General features: G+C 41.2%; 1 protein-coding gene and 1 long non-coding RNA gene across 2 annotated transcripts; both read left to right on the top strand.

The window, feature by feature from the left end:
- Positions 1-10389: 10389 nt before the first annotated feature.
- Positions 10390-13339, top strand: LOC147887344 (pentatricopeptide repeat-containing protein At4g18975, chloroplastic-like). The gene is made up of 8 exons (XM_087394944.1): positions 10390-10640; positions 10755-11001; positions 11091-11178; positions 11261-11377; positions 11485-11628; positions 11954-12166; positions 12828-13029; positions 13139-13339. The coding sequence occupies exons 1-8, from the start codon at positions 10574-10576 to the stop codon at positions 13183-13185; spliced, it is 1125 nt and encodes a 374-aa protein (XP_087251070.1). The 5' UTR covers positions 10390-10573; the 3' UTR covers positions 13186-13339.
- A 134-nt stretch (positions 13340-13473) lies between these two features.
- Positions 13474-14650, top strand: LOC147887343 (uncharacterized). The gene is made up of 3 exons (XR_015543259.1): positions 13474-13579; positions 13710-13867; positions 13948-14650. It is a non-coding gene; the product is annotated as an uncharacterized LOC147887343 (long non-coding RNA).
- The last annotated feature ends 5965 nt before the right edge of the window (positions 14651-20615 follow it).

The following is a 20615-nucleotide window of genomic DNA, read 5'->3' as shown; positions in this document are numbered from 1 at the left end:
TTTAGATAGATCTGATGTGTGAGAGAGAGCAACTACGTCTCCTGCATAGTAGATCTACTATAACAGATCTACTACACTGTAGCCGATCAGTGTCTCCTCTGCAACGTCTCCTGATTGCAAAGGTAGTCCAGTGCCTCCTTTGCATGCAATGACTCCAATGAAGCTCCAAGCTCTGAACCAAAGCTCCTGGCTACTCTACAACAGCCTATGTCTTCAAAGGCTAAGCCTCCATCAACCTGACCAGTCGTCGTCGGTAGCCTCGACCAATTGCGCAACGACCAATGAACTTACTCCTGTGACTATCTCTCCTGCTGAGGCAAGTAAAAGTGGCTCCAACGTCCTAGCAATGACACGACCCATGCTCAAATAGCTCCTCTACGCTTGTTTCTTTAGCCCAAAGTGAGGCCATGCAAACGAGGCCACACAATGGGCGACTCCACCATCTCCAACACGCTCTAAGGTCTCTTGCTCAGCCCAAGCTCCAGTGACCTTTGTGTCGACCCTTGTGAGCAGCAGCTCCTACGGCTTCAACAACACAGCTCCCAACGCCTTGGCTCCAACCGTTGACGATGAGCCAGCGTCCTACTCTACTGTACCACACACAGCCTCAACGACCTCATCCAAAGAGCGGCCTACAGTAGCTCTGCCTCCTTTGTGATAATCGATTGGCTCCTTTACTACATAAGCCATCAACCTGAGTGCTCCAACACTACTCTAAGGCCATCCCACCAGTAGATCTTGCTTTGCCATAGAGGTGACTCCATCGACAGCTTCAACAACCTCCTAATGGGGCAAGCTCGTAGTCCTCCTAGAAAGCTCACACCCGCTCCAGATGCCCACGAAAGCTAGCTACAACGCTCACAGATGGACGGAATCACCGAAATCTCCCACAGATTCCGTCAGTATCCATAGATTCTGTTAGGACATGTCATCTTTCATCTGCCACATCAGCAAGCCTTGCCTAGTGCCACATCACCTTATCCACGTGCCACATTGGGTCTACTTTCTGAAAGAGAAATCTGAAGTGTTTTCCAGATTTCAAGAATTCAAAGCCATGGTAGAAAACCAGACAGGCAGAAAGATCAAGGTCATGAGATTAGATAGATGATGAATACATGTCTTCAGCATTCATGAACTTTTGCACCTTGCGCGGATCGATCCTCATATCCACGCTCCATTCGATTGAATCCGAAAATCTTTTCTGTTCCCTTTGGAAAATGCAGGCTTTTCCCATCACGAGTTTCTGTTAGCCTTTAAATGCATGCAACTCCTATTGATTGGGAGCATAAGGAATAACTAGTTCTTGTTCAGCTCTAGTAATGAACTCCCAATAGCCTTTTCCCTTAAGGAAATTCACCATTCTATACTTCCATGCTTGGAAGTTGTTCTTGTCAAGCTTTTCAGCGACAATACAATATATGACATTAGGTATTATCAAATTTTGTTAGCTTTTCTTAATTTACATGTGGAACCAAATCCAAAACTGATAATGCAATGCTCACCACAATAAGGGTGGTTAGCATTCTAATGATGTTATATGCTACATCATATGGTGTTCTTGTTTTTATTTTTAAAGTCAACCTTTGCGAATTTAAGGTCCCTTGCAATTGTAGCATTTTATAACTATGCAACCGGCAACTATGAAGAGATATGGTGGTTTTACAATTGAATGAAGCCTTGGGGAGGTGAAGATTTCAAAAATAATCTTGACTTAGATCTAAGAAATACTCGACTCACCCAAAGTTGATACAAATTGATACGTCAATTGGACTTACTGTGAAGGTAGTCAAGGCATGCGAAGACAATTCATATGTGCAGATACTCCTCAGCAGAATGCAAGAGCTAAAAAGAAGAATGGGACTTTAGCCGATAGTGCTAGAGCAATGCTTAGTGAGAAGCATCTTTTGAATCAGTATTGCTTGGGAGAGATGAAGGCAACGAGTCTTTTGAGCCCTGGAATTTTGCAACGACTACTTTCTAGCTTGGCCAAATGTTAGCCCCGCGAGAATATTTATGTGTAAATGGATCATGGTGGACTACGTGTTTGTGCGGTTCATTCCAATCTCTACTAGTATCTTTTGTTGGCTGCAAGGCCCCTCATGCTTTATGCAAATATTAAAGCCTTTCTCAAAACTCTATTGTATTCTATGTAACAAACTCACTTGTATTCTACATAGCTTTGGAGTCCATTTTCAACTTTTGCTAGGCTAGTATATGAATTCTATCCCTAGGATAACTACTCCAAAGGCTTGTTTGGTTTAACATTTCATTGGTTGTCTCCCATGAGGTATGAGTAGTGGCCCTAGTATTTCGCAACGTTTGTGAGCCCACTTGGATGCATTGCAACTCTATACACAGGAACATTTTCCCGCAATAGTTCTATGAGCTCTATATGGAAAAATATAGCCCAAGCATCAACCAAGTAGTTGGCTTGAAGGGTAACACACTATCACATTGTTAGCTCTTGTCACAAGCATTAAAACACCGTTAGATGACCATAATAATCTACGGCTCAGTAACACATTAGTCCTTACTCTATGTGCTGCTAAATTTGTGGACTAAAGGCCCAGATGCATGGTAGAGATAACAAAGGTGATTGCACTCTAGAAGGAAGACTAGTCGCAACATTATGTCGTGAGCTACATAATTGTTTTCCTCTATTTGTAGCTACAAGCAATACAAGAGCAGGAAATGATCTTACGTTTTATGTTTTATGCTCCTTTTAGCAATGAAGCATTTCATGCTAACCTAACTCATTGCTCTAAGGCGGATTCCCTTGCATATATTCCTTTTAATTAGGAATATGGCCGAAGTATAGACCCTTGTGTCTTTGTGATAGGGATAGTTAAATTAGTCTTTAGAATTTTTGCAGTTCTTTGTCATTGATAAATCATCATTACACATTGAAAAGGGTATTAGAAGGTTAGCTAGGATCCTTGGAATCCCCCTTTTACAATCCCCTTTAATTTCTTGCATGACTTTGAGAAATCCTTTATAACTAATTGTAGACGGCCCTTATATCACTGTCTGCAGGAATTGAGAATTGCCTTGAAAATTCCCTTGATTTGTAGGGCTCATGTATATATATAGATCTGCCAGAATAATAAATGACCTTAGTGCAATGGAGATAGTTTGATCGAATGGAGAAAAATATAGGGCCAGCTTTTCTAACATGTTCTATGTGATTAAGCTTACTTAGAAGTCTTTCTTATGGATTCTGAAGCATTCATTGCCTATCTATGGCTATGAGAAAATTTTCTCTATATGGGTACTATGGGATTGTCTAATATATCTACTTCTACTTTGAGAAGTATAACCTTTTATTTCAAAAGGTAGTCTTTTTATGTGATAAGACCCCAAGGCAATAGTGTGGTCATACACTAATTGGGATGTACTGAAGGAAAATGTTAGTAGATGAGTATTTATGATTTTATGTCATAAATCAAGCCTACAATGGATATAAGATTAATGAGAGCCTTATTGATATGTGGCAATATGTATTACATATGTTCTTCCCAAGGGGTCGCAACCACTTAATCATGTAGAAGACATAGTATGGGCCCTTTCCAATAATACATAGTATATATTATATATACATGGTATATATACTAATGCTATATACATAGTACATAAAATTCCAAGGAGTTTTATTATATTGTTTATAATTAATTCAATCTTTGGAGATTTGCATTTCATAAGCATTTCTTTAACTCAAATTGGATGGTAAAGAAATAATGGACAAATGAGTAATGGTTGATCCTTTTACCCCAGTACATTTTATGATTGACTTTGATAGATTTTTATTATTTAAGAACTATGGACCTCTCAAGATATGCATTGTGCTATAGGTTGTTGATCTCATAGATCATACATTAAGCTCTACACTTTAAGAGGTTTTGAATCATTTAGGTGGAATTTTATAATTGATTGGAGGTTTCTTTTAATTTTTTTAAAAGGTGGTTCCTTCCAATAATTGTAATCTCCCATCCCCTGGATTTAATCATGATGGTGGAGTGATAACAAGAGACATTGATCACTATAATCATGATGCCAACGTTAGATCTGGGGCTATGCTCCATAAAATATTTTTACATGACTCTATAATTAGAATGCTCTTGGAAATTTTCCTTATTTTTAAAGTTGGAATATGCATATTTTACTATGGCCTTATGTCCCCAAGTGGACTAGAGATAGAGGCAAGTATTTTGCTAGTCTAGGTTACTAGCTTAGGTTTGTTCTACATTTGGGATTTCTTGTGCTCATTGACCAGTCAAACACACATAATGGTTCTTGTTTGCAGGCCTTACATGTTCAACATCATGATTAGTTGAGAACTGATCAAAGGACAATGCGGCCTTGGATCAATCAATATATGGGAATTCTAACATTTTATAAGCATTTCATTAACTGACTAAATGCCAACCTCTTACTACTTTCGATTATTAAAATGCCTGGATTCGATTATGCTAATCTAGATAGAGTGACATGGATAGCAAGTATGTGGTGGCATTGAAGCTTGGCTACCATAGCTTGAATGAATTGTTCTAACTTTCATTTGGTTGTGATGGTGCCAGCTGAGTCGGCATACCTCTCCATTGGGTTTGCATTGAAAAATCTAAGGCATGAAGATACTGTGTTGGCAACTTCTAGTACTCTAGGGTGGATTATTTCCAACTAATGATAAATTTAAGATTGGAGATTCTATTGGAGACTAATCAGGAGTATTGTTGTACTTTTTGCAATTTACTGATGTGAATGTGGTATGTAAGTTGACTCCCACTTTAACACTTTGTCAGAAGGGATAGAATGGTAATGGATTGTTCTCACTTATGCGATGTTAAGGGCAATGGTATATGGTTGTATTTGGTTCACTAGTACATTGAGAATTGGTGCAGTAGAGTAGTTGATAGGACACACACACACACACACACACACACACACACACTTTTTTTTTGGGTGAAACTAAGAACACTATATTATGAGACAACCATTTTACAATAGGGCAGTGCTCCAAAAAAGAGCCAATGCCCTATCCATCAGAAACAATAAAAGAAAAGCTCAATGCAAGAGACATCCAAATCCTCCTCATGCAAGGCATCATATAAGGATTGCCATAATGTTGCCTGAAAGAACTCATAAGGGTGTTGAAGAGATGAATTCAGAAATGCATGATTTCACTGAAGCCAGAGGGTCCACAACGCCCAGTATTTGATCCAATGGAAGAAAAGAGAGTACTGGGACAAAGGAGTTGGTAATCTGCCAAACATCCACAAAAACCTTGAGAACCTGTGTGCTAAAAATCTGAGAGATAAAAAATAGGTGATCATGTCCAGAAGGTCTCTAGAATATGAACAAAATCACAATGAATATTCTCAGGAGGATGATGCCATCTTGGACAAACAGGAGAGGCAATCCTTCTTTGATCCAATTTCACTCGCATTGGAAAAATACCAACAATGCACCTCCAGAAAAAGAGTCTCTGCTTTAATGGCAGTTTCAGCTTCCATATTAATTTCAAGTTTTCTTTCCACCAAAAGACTGATTCAAATATGCCAAAGAGAATTGGCATGATGAGCAATCCATGGAGGAGGTAAAATCAATCTATAAGCTTGTATGGAAGCCAATAAATGCAAAGGTTGAGAGGATAAGCCTAGACTTGAAGACTGAAGATCCCAATCTTGAAGCCTATCTCTTATTGCCAATGGTGGAATTGGAACAAAAGGGAGTAAGAGATCTACAATAACTTTCCATATGGGTCTATGATGTGTCCCAAGATTGTATTGTTGACAAGCTATACGAAAAGAGAGAATATGCCCCTGAATATCTACCACATCATCAATGAACCGAATGCCCAACTTCATGAGATTGTAAGCCCTGATTGGTTGTTGTACAGCAAGAGGAGAGTAAAAAACAACACTCTAGTGAAGGCTTTCCAGTTGAAGAGATGAAGCTATAGAAGAAGGATGGGGAGATGATTTGATGTGAGAGAGCACCTGCTTCCAATCCTGAATCAAGGCAGTAAAAATGGACAGCCAAGTATTTTTCCTAGAAACTTGCAAAGTACTGATTCCCATGGATTAGCGAGCCAATGCCCATAAGCATTTGTCCGCATCTGGCCACACAAAACTGCCAACATAATAGACCATGGCTGCTCTTGCTAAAGAAAGTCCTGAGCATAGTGACCTTTCTTGCCAACACATGAAATTTGATGTTTAGAATATTCAAACCTCCATGCATCTTTGGAGAGCAAAGCAGGTCCATTTTGAGCAACCTCAAAACTTTTTAATAAAGCTTAGTTTTCCAAAAAGTCTTCATGGCTTGAGACATAAAAGAAGAGAGATCTCGAGATGACCAATGTAGTAAAGGCAAGTAAAATTGGACATAAGACAATGGACAGGACACGAACATGCAAAGGCCAAGTGGAGATCCTCCAATATTCTAATTTGTCTTGAATTTTGTTGAATACCCAAGATATTTGCTGCTTATTGCTGATTATCTAGCTAATTGGATAACCCAAATGCCTTACTATGTGCTCAGGATGAATAATCTAACCTAGCCAAAGAAGAGCATGCCAGTCACAAAGCTTGAGAGGCAAGAGTTTTGATTTCTGAAAATTAATATTTAGACTAGTTGCCAACCCAAAATCAGAAAGGGTATATATCAATATGTGAAGCTCTAGAGGACAATTCTTTGGCATGAAGAAAGAATCATCTGCATAAGCCTGTGTAATGAAAGGTCGTGAGCCAGGAATCTAAAGCCCCACAAGCTGTCCAGTATCAACCAAATGATCCATATAAAGAAGCAAAGGATGAGAAGCAATAGCATAGAACAAAGCATTGAGAGGGCATCCTTGTCGAACTGACCGTCCAAGAGTCCAAGACTCAGACAAATGATTCCCTATAAAGTCCAACAAGCTATCCTGTATCAACCAGATGATCCATATAAAGAAGCAAAGGATGAGAAGCAATAGCATAGAGCAAAGCACTGAGAGGGCATCCCTGTCGGCCATCCCAGAGTCCAAGACTCAGATAAATGATTCCCTATAAAGCATTGAACAGTGGAATCAGAGTAAAGCCAATAAATGACATTAACTAGCTTTGGCCCAAAACCAAGTCTAGACATGGTTTGAGAGACATAATCCCACTGTACGGTATCAAATGCCTTTGCCACATCCACTTACATGACCAAAACATATTGATCTGAATATTTAGCATATTCCATTGCAGTGAGAGTATTGGAGATATTATCATGTATATGCCTTCTTGGAACAAAACCATATTGCCTGGGATGAATACCATCATGAAGAATATCCTTTATCCAGTGAACCAACATTTTGGCAATAAGTTTATATATAACAGGCATCAAAGTGATGGGTCTCTAGTTAGCCATAGTCTCATAGAGGAGTTTTTTGGGCACAAGCTTGACCAGACCATGCTTCCAAGCATTAATGAGCTGCAAGATTGGACCCTTCAATTCAGCCTAGAAGGCAACAAAAAATTCAATAGTCAAACCATCCCAGCCAGGGGATTTATGTTTACCCAAATGCTAGAGAGCATCATCCAATTCAATATCTGAAAAAGACACTTCCAACACTGAAGCTTTTTGCAAAGAAATAATAAGAGAGACAAGATCAATAAATTTGCACCAAGCCAATTCAACCTAAGGAGTAGAAGAAGATGGCTGAGAAAAGAGAAGCTGAAAATGATCTAGACATTGTTGTTCAAGCTGAGATAAAGTCAGGGTCCAAATACCATCTGCTTTTTTGACTCTCATGATAGATTGACTTTGTCTATGTGCATGCAAATTCCAAAAAAAAGATTTTGAGAAACAACCCTTATCTAGCAAAGGCTTAACTCTAGCCCTTGTCTGCCATTCGGAAAGCTTGTGTTTATCATTGGCATTAATAATGGAAGAAGCACAAGACAATGAACCCTATTTGGAAGAGGTAAGAGACCTTTGATGGGGGGTAATATGTACCAAGGGCTACTTTTGTGATTTTTCCCACTGGATTTGATGCCTGGTTTCTGCCATGTACCACCTTCCATAATCCTTAATGACATTTTGAATGTGATGCACAAAAGAGTTCCAAGCAAAGTCAATGTCCTCCCAAGCATGTGATAACAACCGCAAGCCAATTATATCATTTGCTGGAATTTTTCATGAGAAAGATATAATTGATTGACATGCAAGTGTCTGACTGGAGAGAGCTGCATATCATCCAGAGGCATACCAAATGAAAAGTTCAGCCAAAGAGGAGTGTGATTAGACAATTGTTGAGAATAGTCCGTCCACATTTGACATGTATAATCATCATATTGCTGAGCATGAATAAGATACAATCTGTCAAGCTTGGCCCAATACTTTGTAAAAGCATTATGATGATATGTAAAGCCCAAAACTGAAGGATGAGTTGCTGTCCGTAAATCTGCAGCATGAAGTGATGAAATCATATCTTCCCATTGCTGAAATCACCACAAAGTATAGCATTAGTGGACCAAGGATATTGCTTTATGGAATCCCACATTTGAGCTCTACAAGCTGAAGTTTGAGAGGCATACAAGGAACCAATTTCAAAAATCTCTCCATTGATCATGCATTGGATAATCATCCATCAGCCATAAAGATCATTATATGCTACACAGGGCTGCAAATCATGTCTGGCTAGAATGTACACCCCAGAGAATTGATCAAGCTTGCATAGAATATATCATATCTTGAAAAGAACCCATGCTGGCCAGCAAAGGAATGCTGATTATGCTCTTGCAGACACACAACATTTGAATGAGTTCTATTTACATAGTGCCAAAGGAGCGTCCATTTATTTGGGTTGCAGAGGCCCTGTACATTGTAAGAAACACATTTAAGAGAAGCACGCATGAAAATATGTACAAGGAATAAGTAAACCTCAAAAAGAAAAGGAGGCATCAAGCCTCTGCCATTGCCTTAGGGTCTTGCCGACTCTCAGAATCCAATTCTCATCTTCTTCACAAAGTGGAATACCCTTCTTAACTGCATTGACCCATGCCTTTGAGATTGGGCAATCACACACACACACACACACACACAGACACACACAGACACACACACACACACACACACACACACACACACACACACACACACACACACACACACACACACAGAGGCACGCACGCACGCACGCACGCTCGCACGCACGCACGCACGCGCGCGTGTGCACGCACGCACACACGTGTGTGTGTGTGTGAGTTTTGTGATAAAAGGCACAATGACAGGCATAAAATGTTCCAAAATTGTGACAAAGAGCTACACCTATATGGTTTGATAAACATGTTACTTTTTACTAGATGAACTTTGTATCATGGACATCATATTGGTTAATGATATAGCTTGAGGCAACTTATGACCAAATCTTCATTTTTTTGAGACGTATTGCTATCTCAAGTTGGATATCTCGTACCTATAAAATAGAACTCTCTTTACACTGATGTAACGGTCGTGTAATTCGATCTATAAAATTGCAGGTTGAATTGATTCTTATAGCAATAGAATATACTTTAGTAGGACCTACGCTATAACACTAAATCCAAGCATAAGAGCCTTTCCTCGCGAAGTGGCTCGACCATATTAGCCTTCTTAATAGGGGCCATTAATAACCTTGGAAAGGGCATTCTAATGAAGGGCTTGTGGCAAAAGATTAAGGAGAAAGTAGATCCGACCATACTTAGCATACAGTTGGCCAAAAGTGAAGGTGAGCCGACTTGCCTTATGAACTCTTGCAAATCAATTGTGATTCCAACGACTATTCAAGAAGCGATCTAGTCGATCAAAATGCATGGGGATTATAAGTACCTATTACTAGAATCGGATTGCCATCATTGCTAGCTACTATGCACACGATCGCTAGCCACTAAGTCATCACCATAGTTACTCGGGTAACCTTCTTAGAAGGCCATTGTGTGCCATAGAGATGAAGACATAGATCAATAGTGGTGACTACAAGCAACCATTGGTCTAGTAGTGATTGCATCATGTGGAATCTTCACATGACAACCAAATATGGCTTGGCTGGCTACTATCAACCCACACATACACACGTGCATACCACACATATATACACACATACATGTACATAACACACATATACACATAAGTATATATGCACATAAAAACGCGCATGCGAGCCCTCACACATACGTGCGTGCATGCACACACACCGCACGTATAAGGAGCCGCGCAAGCACAAACATACACATGGGTAGGGTTGCACACACATACACGTACAGACATGCAAGCAGACACTCGATACACACCCGTGCAAGTGTGAGCAAACATAGATAGATGCACACACACAAACACATACGCAGGGGTGGACTCTCACACACAGGTAGGTGCCTATGCACACAAGGACGTGCACATACACACGCAAGCACACATACATGCATCCGTAGGCCACACATCAAACACAATCATCACTTGTTCTTTGCTTATATTATTTGATGAAACAATCATTCAATCGATTTAGCACAGCATCATCAGGTTCCAGTCAAATATACACACACACACACACACACACACACAAGCATTGAAGAGCATGAGCTCCATGTCTGTCTTCAAGGCCGCTGCCTCAGGAGCCCGTCACCCCTTGGCTCTCATTCCAAGTATGCCAATCACTTCTCTTCCCCTTGGAAACTAGAGGACAATTCACCGTTGTCATCGCATCGGTGTAACGTGGGTACATTGTATTCTCATTCCATTTTGTGTTGACCCAACAGAGTCGAGGATATGGCCTTTGCTTCTTATAGACAAAAGCAGCCCGCTACGAGCGTCCGTGGCTTTGCCAATTTCGATTGTGTGCAGGCATCTCAACGCTTGTTATGTACCCAACAGTTCCACTTTCAAAGCTCACTTAAATCAAGACCTTGGTATGGTTAGTGAGACAAGCACATTCTTTCTCAAATCGAGGCCTGGTACTCCCGATCGAGCTGCTTTGTTTTGCAGGGAAAAACATCTATTGAGCAGGTGCTTACTTCAGTACGAGAATCTTGTCAAGACTTGTAAGTCGTAACTGCCCTTGCAATGAGCTATATGATTGCTTTTACCATTTGCAGATCCTTCACCATTTCGTGCAAAGGAATGGAGAAGACTTTTAAATCAGAGAGAGCACAGCTACGGCCATCTGTTCAGGGAGATATTCAAGTAAATTGGTCATATTGCCCACTTTTCAAGCAATTAGTTTCCTCTAAACATCTCCTAAACAGTAGTATTTTATGAAGGACAGAAGTCATCCAAGACAGGGAAAAACCAATCTGCAAGCCAAGGCAAGAAGCAACATCATCTTTGGAAAAGGACGGGCGCATCTGGAACAGGAACAAAGGTGAAATCCTTAGTGAGCATTGTATTACCCTATTCTCTGACCTCTTCTCCTATGCTAGGTTCTTAAGCCTTCAAGTACAGACCAAATGAAGGAAACTATCTTAATAATTGGTATGGGATTTTATGCAGGTTATGCCTCTTTCAAACGTGAAGGAGGAACTTTATGGGGGGTTAGATGAATGGGTTGCTTTTGAGCCGGAATTCCCAGTTATTGCTGTGAGAAAAGGGCTTAACAGACTCAAGCAGCGACAGCAATGGCAGAGAATCATCCAGGTTTTGTTTGGCGTATTGATAATTTTGATATGATTGGGATTTTCATACACCATAGAAGTACATGTTTTCATTCCACCGGGCTTGAAGTGTACTCATCACGATCTGAATGAGCACTCGAGTGTTTTGAATCTGCTGCACTCAATTACCAGTCTTGAACTTGTCATAGATAAGCCTCATATACATGATCAATAGCCATATTATGAGATATGTATAGCAGCTGCATAATTTCCCTGCTCCATATTTTTAGCTTGGGTTTTAATTTTTTGTTTTTTTGGGTTTCAATTTCCATATGTATTTCCTCAACTCTAATTGCTTTTGTGCACAGGTTTCCAAATGGATGTTAAGCAAAGGGAAAGGCCAGACAATGGGAGTATATGACCTTTTGCTGAAGGCATATGACATGGATGCTCGTCTGGACGATGCTGAGGCATTGTGGGAAAAGCTCTTAGCCTTACGTAGAAGTTCCATGCCCAGGAACATGTTTGTCCGCATGATGAGCATGTACAAGAGGCATGGAATGCTAGAAAAACTTTTGGAGGTAAACTGCGATTTGGTATGCAATTGGTTTTGCTTGCGTATTGGGGAAAAGGGAATGCTCTGTGCCTGTGAGGTCAAGCAAGCAGCTTCTGTCAGCTGCAAAATTTCTAGAAATGATGTCATCTGTTTGTACTTGTGATTTTATCCTCTTTGATTGGCAATATCAAATCGTATGTAATCCTTGATTACTCTATCGGGGGGGGGGGATGTGAAGAGTCTAAACAGAATTGCATGGATGAATGGACAATCTCTTAAGGTGGCCGAGAGCTGCGACAATCTGGCCCCTAATATTGTTTCTTACGTACCTTGTGGAAATAATTATAGATTCTGCCTACGCAGGAATTTATACTTAACCACAAATAGATTAAAGCTTGTGGGCAAAGCCAATTAATGGGAATTATTGACCTTTTTTTAATCTCTCTTTGAGATACATACTCTCAACGTGTTCGTCATGACCTCCCCTGTCCCAATTTCCGTCTTGACTAAGGACAGTCAGCTGCTTCTAGTGTTAAGATGAAGGTGGAGCAGTTGGAAGCAGAAAGAGGAAGAAAACAGCTTGCTTTCATTGATCTTCTCTCACAATTTTATGATATGATCTGATTTGATTAAATGGGATATATTATCTATCGCTTTTAATTGGAGATTGTTTTTCTGTGTTGAAGGTTTTTAAGCAGATGGCAATGATGGGGGTAAAACCGGATGAAGGCACATTGCAGCGAGTTGGAGAAGTGTATCAACAGCTAGGAATGCCAGAGAACCAAGAGGAACTTATGAAGAAGTATTGTCCAACTTGGAAACACTATCAATTCAACGGGAAGACAATAAGGGTTCCAGTGAAAAAAGCAAAGAAATATTTAACTACTGGTTAGATATCAGAGCTTTGATTATGCTTGAGTTGTTGCTTTGAAAAGAACGTCATTTGATGAGCTGATTAGACTGATTTTTTAATGATGTGAATTTTTTGATTTGCCAGTTGGTGTCCCTGGTTCTGGGGATGTTTGCGGAAGGGATAGTCACTGAAACTTTTGGAAGATGCTTCTTTCCTTGCTGGGTACTGATTTTTTGAATGTAAGTGTGCTGGATTATGTGCCTGATTCCATGGACACTTGTCGAGGTGCAAATACAAAGACTAATGTGGGCAACTATAGAGATGATGAAAGAAAAGCAATCAAAGTTTCAGCAACGCAAGCAATATCATCCTCAAGGACTGGTCATCTCGTGTCCCTTCGAGATGAACAAAAATGGAGCTAACGGCTGATTTGTTCTAACTCAGTGTGTGAATCTTTCATGGCTATTTTGGATATGCCCGATGGTAAAGGTGTAAATACAGATATTAATGCAGATGACATTGAGAATGGAATTGGAAAGAGAATGAGGATTCCAGCAAGGCAGGCAATGAAATCCTTGAGGACTGGTTAGATTACAAACTTTTTAACAATCACCTTTTCTTGCTAGGTCACAACTTAGACAGACCAGGCCAGAAATTTAGACAGACCAGCTGATTTGACTAGGATCTTTTAAACATCTTTTTTTGGGTGTATTAGATGATCTTTTTGATTCTGTGGATGCACGTGGAAGGATAAGTCATGAGGTTCAGGTGGATGTGATGATTTTATCAATCAAATCATCGCCACTCTGTGAATCTTCTCTTGTATGATGTTGCAAGAAAAAAGGGAGTCAGATTTCTTCTTTTTTTGGCAAGGTAAATACTCTGGAGGAGCTTTTCATGTGGATTAAGTTTTTGTTTGCTTGCTTAAAGCTCAAATATATTTGGTTTTACAGGAAATTAAAAATCCAAGAGAATGGAAAAAGTGAGTGTGCATACCCTGGAGCTCTCATGTCGGCTTTTGACACCTGCAGAAGCAAATACTGGGTGTGTTTACGTACAATATAGTTTGGGCTGCAACTGATAATTATATGTCATGGTATGTTGTTATTTGAGCATCAGCTTATGAAGACTGGTGGCATACATAGGTTTAAAGTTATGATCCAGTATCCTGCCCATCAATAGATGGAAAGGCACGTCAGCAGGTACACTACTGAAGGTCGGAAGTTCAGAATTTGAATGTCAAGGCATACCGTGGTGACACACGTGTCATGGATGATGCTAAGAGCAGCAGTTTGACCATCGTGGTGGGCATATATGCATTTATGGTTACTAAGAAACTATGTTTCATCACGTGGAGTGTCTATTGAATTTATGTAAGCCAGGTTCATTTAACTGAATCTGCTCCCACCCTAGCCATTACAAGATGGTAGTGTCACCCACCTTTGTCTGATATTTGCTTTCTCGCTGGTAGGTCAGCACTGCCTTGGGGTCCGGGGATAATTTGGAGCTTGGCTGCAGTTGTTTCTGGTGATTGCAGAGACTGATTTTGCCAACCATTGGTCTTTTCTGAGGCATGCCAGTTATTATTTTCTCAACTCAGCATGTTAGATGGTTATGGATGATTGTTTATCAAAGATCTTCTGAACTTCTATGTACAGAGAGACCAACTCAGCTGGTGGAGGAATTTTATCCTCCTAGTTATTGTGAACTCAGCACAGCAAGTGGAAAGGGTTTTTGTACTTTTGTATACTTTAGTGTTTAATGTTAGGTGATTGCTTATCAAATTTCTAGCTTTATTTTGCCAACCATTGGTCTTTTCTGAGGCATGCCAGTTATTATTTTCTCAACTCAGCATGTTAGATGGTTATGGATGATTGTTTATCAAAGATCTTCTGAACTTCTATGTACAGAGAGACCAACTCAGCTGGTGGAGGAATTTTATCCTCCTAGTTATTGTGAACTCAGCACAGCAAGTGGAAAGGGTTTTGGTACTTTTGTATACTTTAGTGTTTAATGTTAGGTGATTGCTTATCAAATTTCTAGCTTTATTCTGTCAACCTAGAAATCTAGGCGTTCACTTCTGGAGGAAGAATAATGAAGAAAGCTTGCCTTGTTTACAATTGTTACATTTTTGCACCTTTGGGTTTATTGGGCTTTTGCTATATTTAGGATTAATTGAATGCAAAGTCAAAGTCGGAAGTCAAAGTCAGGGGCAGCTTTTTGCAGTAAGAAGTACTTTATTCCATTCAAAACAAATTATACCAAAGGTGGGAGATATCTCCCCTCTACAATATGAATAAACAACCATGGGGGTGGTCTATAATGCCACATCATCCCAAGTGGACTAACATGTTAAAAGAAGGAACAGAGTATGAGGTCCCTCATGAATGCTATCAATCTCTGTAAAGGTCCCAATGCATCTCTCCCATTGACTCCAGCGAGTAAAAATGAGATCAGTCCAAATGAAATCCACTATATCAACGAAAATGGATGTATGTCCGCTTCATGACCCGAGCAAATCGCGAACACCATATCCATCACAAACTAGAAACCACCTCGTAAGCTGAGTCCACCTATGAGGAAGGCAGAGGGTCTTGAGTCGGGATGGGGAGTAAGAACGAATCCTATGGCTCCATGGTGCTCAAATCTGTAGGCGCCACATTCGAAACGCCTCTGCATGAAGAAGGCATGGCATACTAGACATACCTTGGCAGTGCCAAGGTGTCAATTTGGATCTATGCTCATTGCCAAGGGTGAGACCTTGAAATTGCACTACAGGAAAAAAAAGAAGAGATTTCTTGGCTAACTTCTCCGTGATGGATGGTACCACTCGGATGAGAGCAGGATGGGAATGTTCCCATATTTGGACAAATGTCCACACCATCGAAGACCTGGGCTAACGGTGATGATCCACCAAGAAAATCCAACCATGCTCCTTGACCATTACCCAATGGCTCACGGTGTACAATAAAGAATACCATGAAGCAAGAATTGCTTCCATGGATGATTTCTTGGGGTCAAGCCTCTAATAAGAAGTGAAGCTTTGGATCAAGAATCCTCAGTCCACCCTGTCACACGAAGAGTGATATTGTCCCTTGATACATTCATTCACTTGCTTTCTAGTCTTTGATATATTCATGTAATGTCAATGTTTTGTATTTACTTGTATCTCTAGTTGTTTTGGTTGTATACATTAAAGAAATTAGATACTCATTCTTCATTTATCCAGACTGACCAATGCACATAACTAAGCCCTAATGCACAATACATTTAGGAAATTGCCAAGGCCAGGGTTGAGATTCCAAATAATGACTCAAAAGATGCTGCTAAAAGAGTCCTAATGACTCGAAAGATGCTTCCTTCGGGCTACAAACCATGGTGACCTTTGTGGTGCCGTTTAGGATTGTCCAAAAGTCGAGAAAGGAGGCAATGCAAATTAGGGGCCTTATCAAGTAGTCATGCTGGCATCCAAAGATGAAAGAGGAGCGGCTGGGATGTGCAGAGGGTGAACATTATCAGTTGGAGAAAGTCTAACGCCCACTACTTCATCTTCTAGAAAAGGTGACATGTATAAAAGGCCAAATGTCATCTGGCGATCTCTATCTGATCATTGTTGGCCGGTTGGGCCACCAGTGCAACAGGTTGTTGATCGGGCGGTGGAGGTGGCCCTATTGTGGAGGTAGAACGGTTGGCAAATTTGACACTAGTGGTGGAGGCGGTGGTGGTAGTAGCAGCTGCAAAAATTTGTACAACGCCAGATACCACGTCGATTCTGGTATTTATGCCTATGCCACCAAGCCTTTGATGCTCATGCAACCGTCTTCGACAATCTACCAACGGTTGAAGACCATCTGTTGTCAAGCATTGCTGAGGTTCTACTGCAGCTGTTGTTTCTTGAGCAAGTCATTGTTGGTTACCCGCATTATGCAGACCATTGCTGCCATTACGCTATGCTCCTCCTGCACTATTTGCTAAACCGTCTTGCAGGGAGAAGGCTGCTTCATTCGCTTCTATGCTGAAGGGGAACTACTGTGCTTCTCGTCTTTACTCTCCTCTTTTGTAGGACCATGTCGCTCTACTCAAATGTCTGAATCTGTAGCTTTAGCTAATGCTCCTGCTCTACCCAGCTCTTCGACTCAAGATCAAAATGTAGCTTAGTTGCCCTGAGTTGGTCCTTGGCATCGTCCCAATTGCGTTGCAGGACCATAATCTACTCCTACAGGAGCGTGCATTGAGGAGGCTCTGCCCCTTTGGCCAATCCGATGAGTAGGAGGATGCCATCTATCCACAGAAGATAAATCGGCATGGGGGCTTTTCCCCTTCATGAGGGATAGGGTTGCGTGCTTCTAGCTGGCATTTGGTGCAAGCATAGCACCTTGGCCCTGCGCGGAGGGCTGGTTGTCTCGCCCGATGATTGCAATATGCCCTTGTGAATGAGAGCAAAAGTGTCAGCCACATCTGCATCTGGCTCCGGTTCATCTTGTTGGATGACTGCCATCTGTTTACAGATCTGTTTACAGGCGGGTGCTAGGATGGCCTGTATAAGCGATAACATGGTGTTGTCAGGCTTGCTCTTCTTTGACTAAGCGTGTAGAGCTCTGTCAATATGTTGGCATCCATAGGGACTGCCTCTTAAGTTGGCTTCTAGGTGGTGTGGAGGTGCATATCTCAGAGGAGGGCTCGAGCTGCGATATATATGTGTATATATATATATGTATATACATGAATATATCTATATGTATGTATAAAGACATCATGGATGATTTTTTCAAGTTAGTTTCGTTAAGAAGCTAAACTTTTATATTGGTGTTGAAAGTTTGTATGCCCTAATAAAAATAAATGTTTGAAACATTTGCCAGAATTTGAAAGTTTTATGCAAAAACTTTAAAGTTTCGCTAGGATTTACATTTTTTCCTTCAAAATTCCAAAGAATATATATATAAAACAATACTACATTCAACTAGTATTGTGAAACAAAAAAACAGATCTTGAAAACTTTCGCCAAGATATGATATTAATATATAAGCATAGCTTCGATAAAAACATCCCTGAAAGACATGTACTATCACGTCTTTGCATGCTAGTTGTGGAGGCTCTCTAGCATGTGGACATGCTCCTCTCTAGCCTGTTGTTGCATTCGCTTGAGGTTTTCAACCTCCTGTGATAGTTGGGAGACCCTGAACTCCCGGTGCAAACCTGCCATCTCCTTTTCTTGCTGCCTCAGGCTATTGTTTGCCTTTGCTAGCTCCTAAGAAGATGCTCCATCTGGTTGATGGCCAAGTATCCAATGATGTATTCGGTACAACAACGAGCCACCCCAACATTACCAAGCAAGAGCAAATGTGGGAACTCAACTAGAATGGCCAACTGGGTGGGAGGCATTATGATGGAGATTTTCGATTACACATCCTACTTTGTGTCTAGTCTTGAGCGCTTGTTGGTAGTGGTGGGGGATGTCTCAATCATGAGGCCTACTAGTTTGGACTTCCTCTTGAACAGTGCCTTAATGGGGTCACTGAGCCCCCGATGATCACCCCTTTGGTGGTCTTTACAGCTGCAATCATCAAGGGATGGGGAATAGACGTAGAGGCAATGGGGAGGGACACAGTTTTATGAATAGATGAAGAAATGGCCGGTCAAGAGAAGAAATACGAGGTAGTTGAAATAGGATGAAGGGGTGCTAGCACGGTCATGCTCGTCAAGGGAGTTGAGGCAAGCACATTAGAGAAGGCTACATTTTTTAGACCAATGGGCAAGGGGAAGGAGGTGATCGGCTCAAAGTCATCATCGACGGTGGCCTTGGAGCCGATGGCCTCACCCTCTAGCTAGAGGACTCTTGTGGTCCTTTTGGTGCACACGGTCTTTACGCTTTGTGGCCTTGGAGGTCTCTATTGGGTTGGCCTCTAGTGCATTGCCTGTTGGTGGAATCTCGAGCTCCAGTACTAAGCATGAAAACAAGACTGAGTGGATTTGGCCAATTGGCTCCGAGCATTCATTTTCTCTACGAGGAATTTTGTCCCATTGAGGAAGCACTCTAGGAATAGATGTGCCCACACCATGGGCTTCCCTTCCTCTGTTTGCATCCGCCACCCCGTTGTTGTAGAGCCGAGATGTTAGCATTAGCAGTTTTTGCTTAAAAGAACCTGAAATAGGGGATGAGGATAAGGTTGATGAGGCTGCTGAGGAGGTACTCTTGGGCGGATTTATTGTCAAATGGATACTCCATATCGTTAGGCTTGAAATTGGGGCAGCAAGTTTCATTATCGTGAGGGAGACAAAGCATTGTGACGACCCACTTTGTTATGAGCATGTATTACTTGGAGGCAACACGAACTATCTTTCCTTGTTGTAGCTGTGCTGTAATGCTTTTGGCCTTCGAGTGAATGAGGATTGTGCTCCAAGGCAGGATTGTAGCATCTCTTAGTCGTGCTACCATCAGCCATTCCTTAACGTGGGGTGTCGAAGGTCAACAATTTAGTGTGAAGCTGGACGGATCTCAGGGAGAGTGTAAGAGAGTGCAAAGGACAAGAACAATAGAGTCGTGATGACAAGTTGCAAGTGATGAAGGGAATGAGAGACATCAAGGAGGAATAGGCATGCAATGGCAGGGAGGCACTCACATGCATGCATGCATGCTGACGATGGCCTTTTTGGAAGGCTGCACCTCACGTGTTGTAGTTAAGTTCATGTTGAGGTACACCCTATCACTTGATGAGTCAGCATCTAGCCTTATCAAATCCACACATGCGGACATTACTACCGGTGTATCTTTCGATTCCTTGAGGAAGACAAATGGTGGCATTGGGCCAAAATAAGGCCTAAGGTGATTGGCCATTAACTAGCTTTTTGAAAAGCTCATCTTGAAGCATGCCAAGTAGAAACGTGCCATCATAATAATGATGCATGAGCTAATATAGTCTAGCCCATCAAAACTTTAGTTTGCTGGGGTGAGGGATCTGTCTGGACTAGAATAACAATATCACATCCCTTTCTTTGAAGATCTAGTTATGTGCATGGCGGTTAACCCATTTCTTTTGGCGACGTTACACTATATCAAAACTGTGGGCTACGATGAATCTTATCTCATGAAGGTGTTGTTACAGCTGGTCCATGCGGTGTGTGAGTGATTCTTTTGGGCTCAACTACTCCATGACCGTGTGATTTAGAGACAGCATCAATTACTGCATAGGCACCACTGCCTCAATTCCATACACCACCTTGAAAGGGGTGAGGTTGGTTGCTACCTTATAACAAAAATCCCATAAATTCTCAATATGTGCAGTTCTTATTGACGATTTTTTTCATTACTTCATCGTGATCTTTTTAGACAATTCTACCTGGCCATTTGCTTATGCGCATAATAGATGGTGGACAGCAGCTTATGGACAATCATATGGCACCTTGTTATCTTCTTCATCACCTCGTTTGGCCACCTTGGTCGCTGACTATCTCAATTGGATAGCTGAATCATGTGATGATCTACTTGTAAATGAACTTCGTAGTCGTAGCAACCAAATTGTCTTTCAAAAGCTTTACCTCAACCCACTTGGCACAGTAGCCCATTGCCATTAGGACATATTTTTTGCCCGATGGGTGAGTGGCCTTGAACGAGCTGATGAAA

This window comes from Dipteris shenzhenensis, chromosome 23, assembly GCF_047967505.1.
Source record: "Dipteris shenzhenensis isolate YYH24624 ecotype China chromosome 23, Dip_SZ_1.0, whole genome shotgun sequence".
Lineage (NCBI taxonomy): Eukaryota > Viridiplantae > Streptophyta > Polypodiopsida > Gleicheniales > Dipteridaceae > Dipteris > Dipteris shenzhenensis.
Note: the sequence above shows the minus strand (reverse complement) of the source record. Positions and strands in the feature narration are given on the sequence as shown.

What these genes read in the sequence shown, in the direction of transcription:
- LOC147887344 (XM_087394944.1), top strand. Translation starts at nt 10,574, where the DNA reads ATGAGCTCCATGTCTGTCTTCAAGGCCGCTGCCTCAGGAGCCCGTCAC. An exon ending in CCCCTTGGCTCTCATTCCAA is followed by an intron (nt 10,641 to 10,754) that starts GTATGCCAATCA and finishes TTGACCCAACAG; the next exon opens with AGTCGAGGATATGGCCTTTG. An exon ending in TGCTAGAAAAACTTTTGGAG is followed by an intron (nt 12,167 to 12,827) that starts GTAAACTGCGAT and finishes TCTGTGTTGAAG; the next exon opens with GTTTTTAAGCAGATGGCAAT.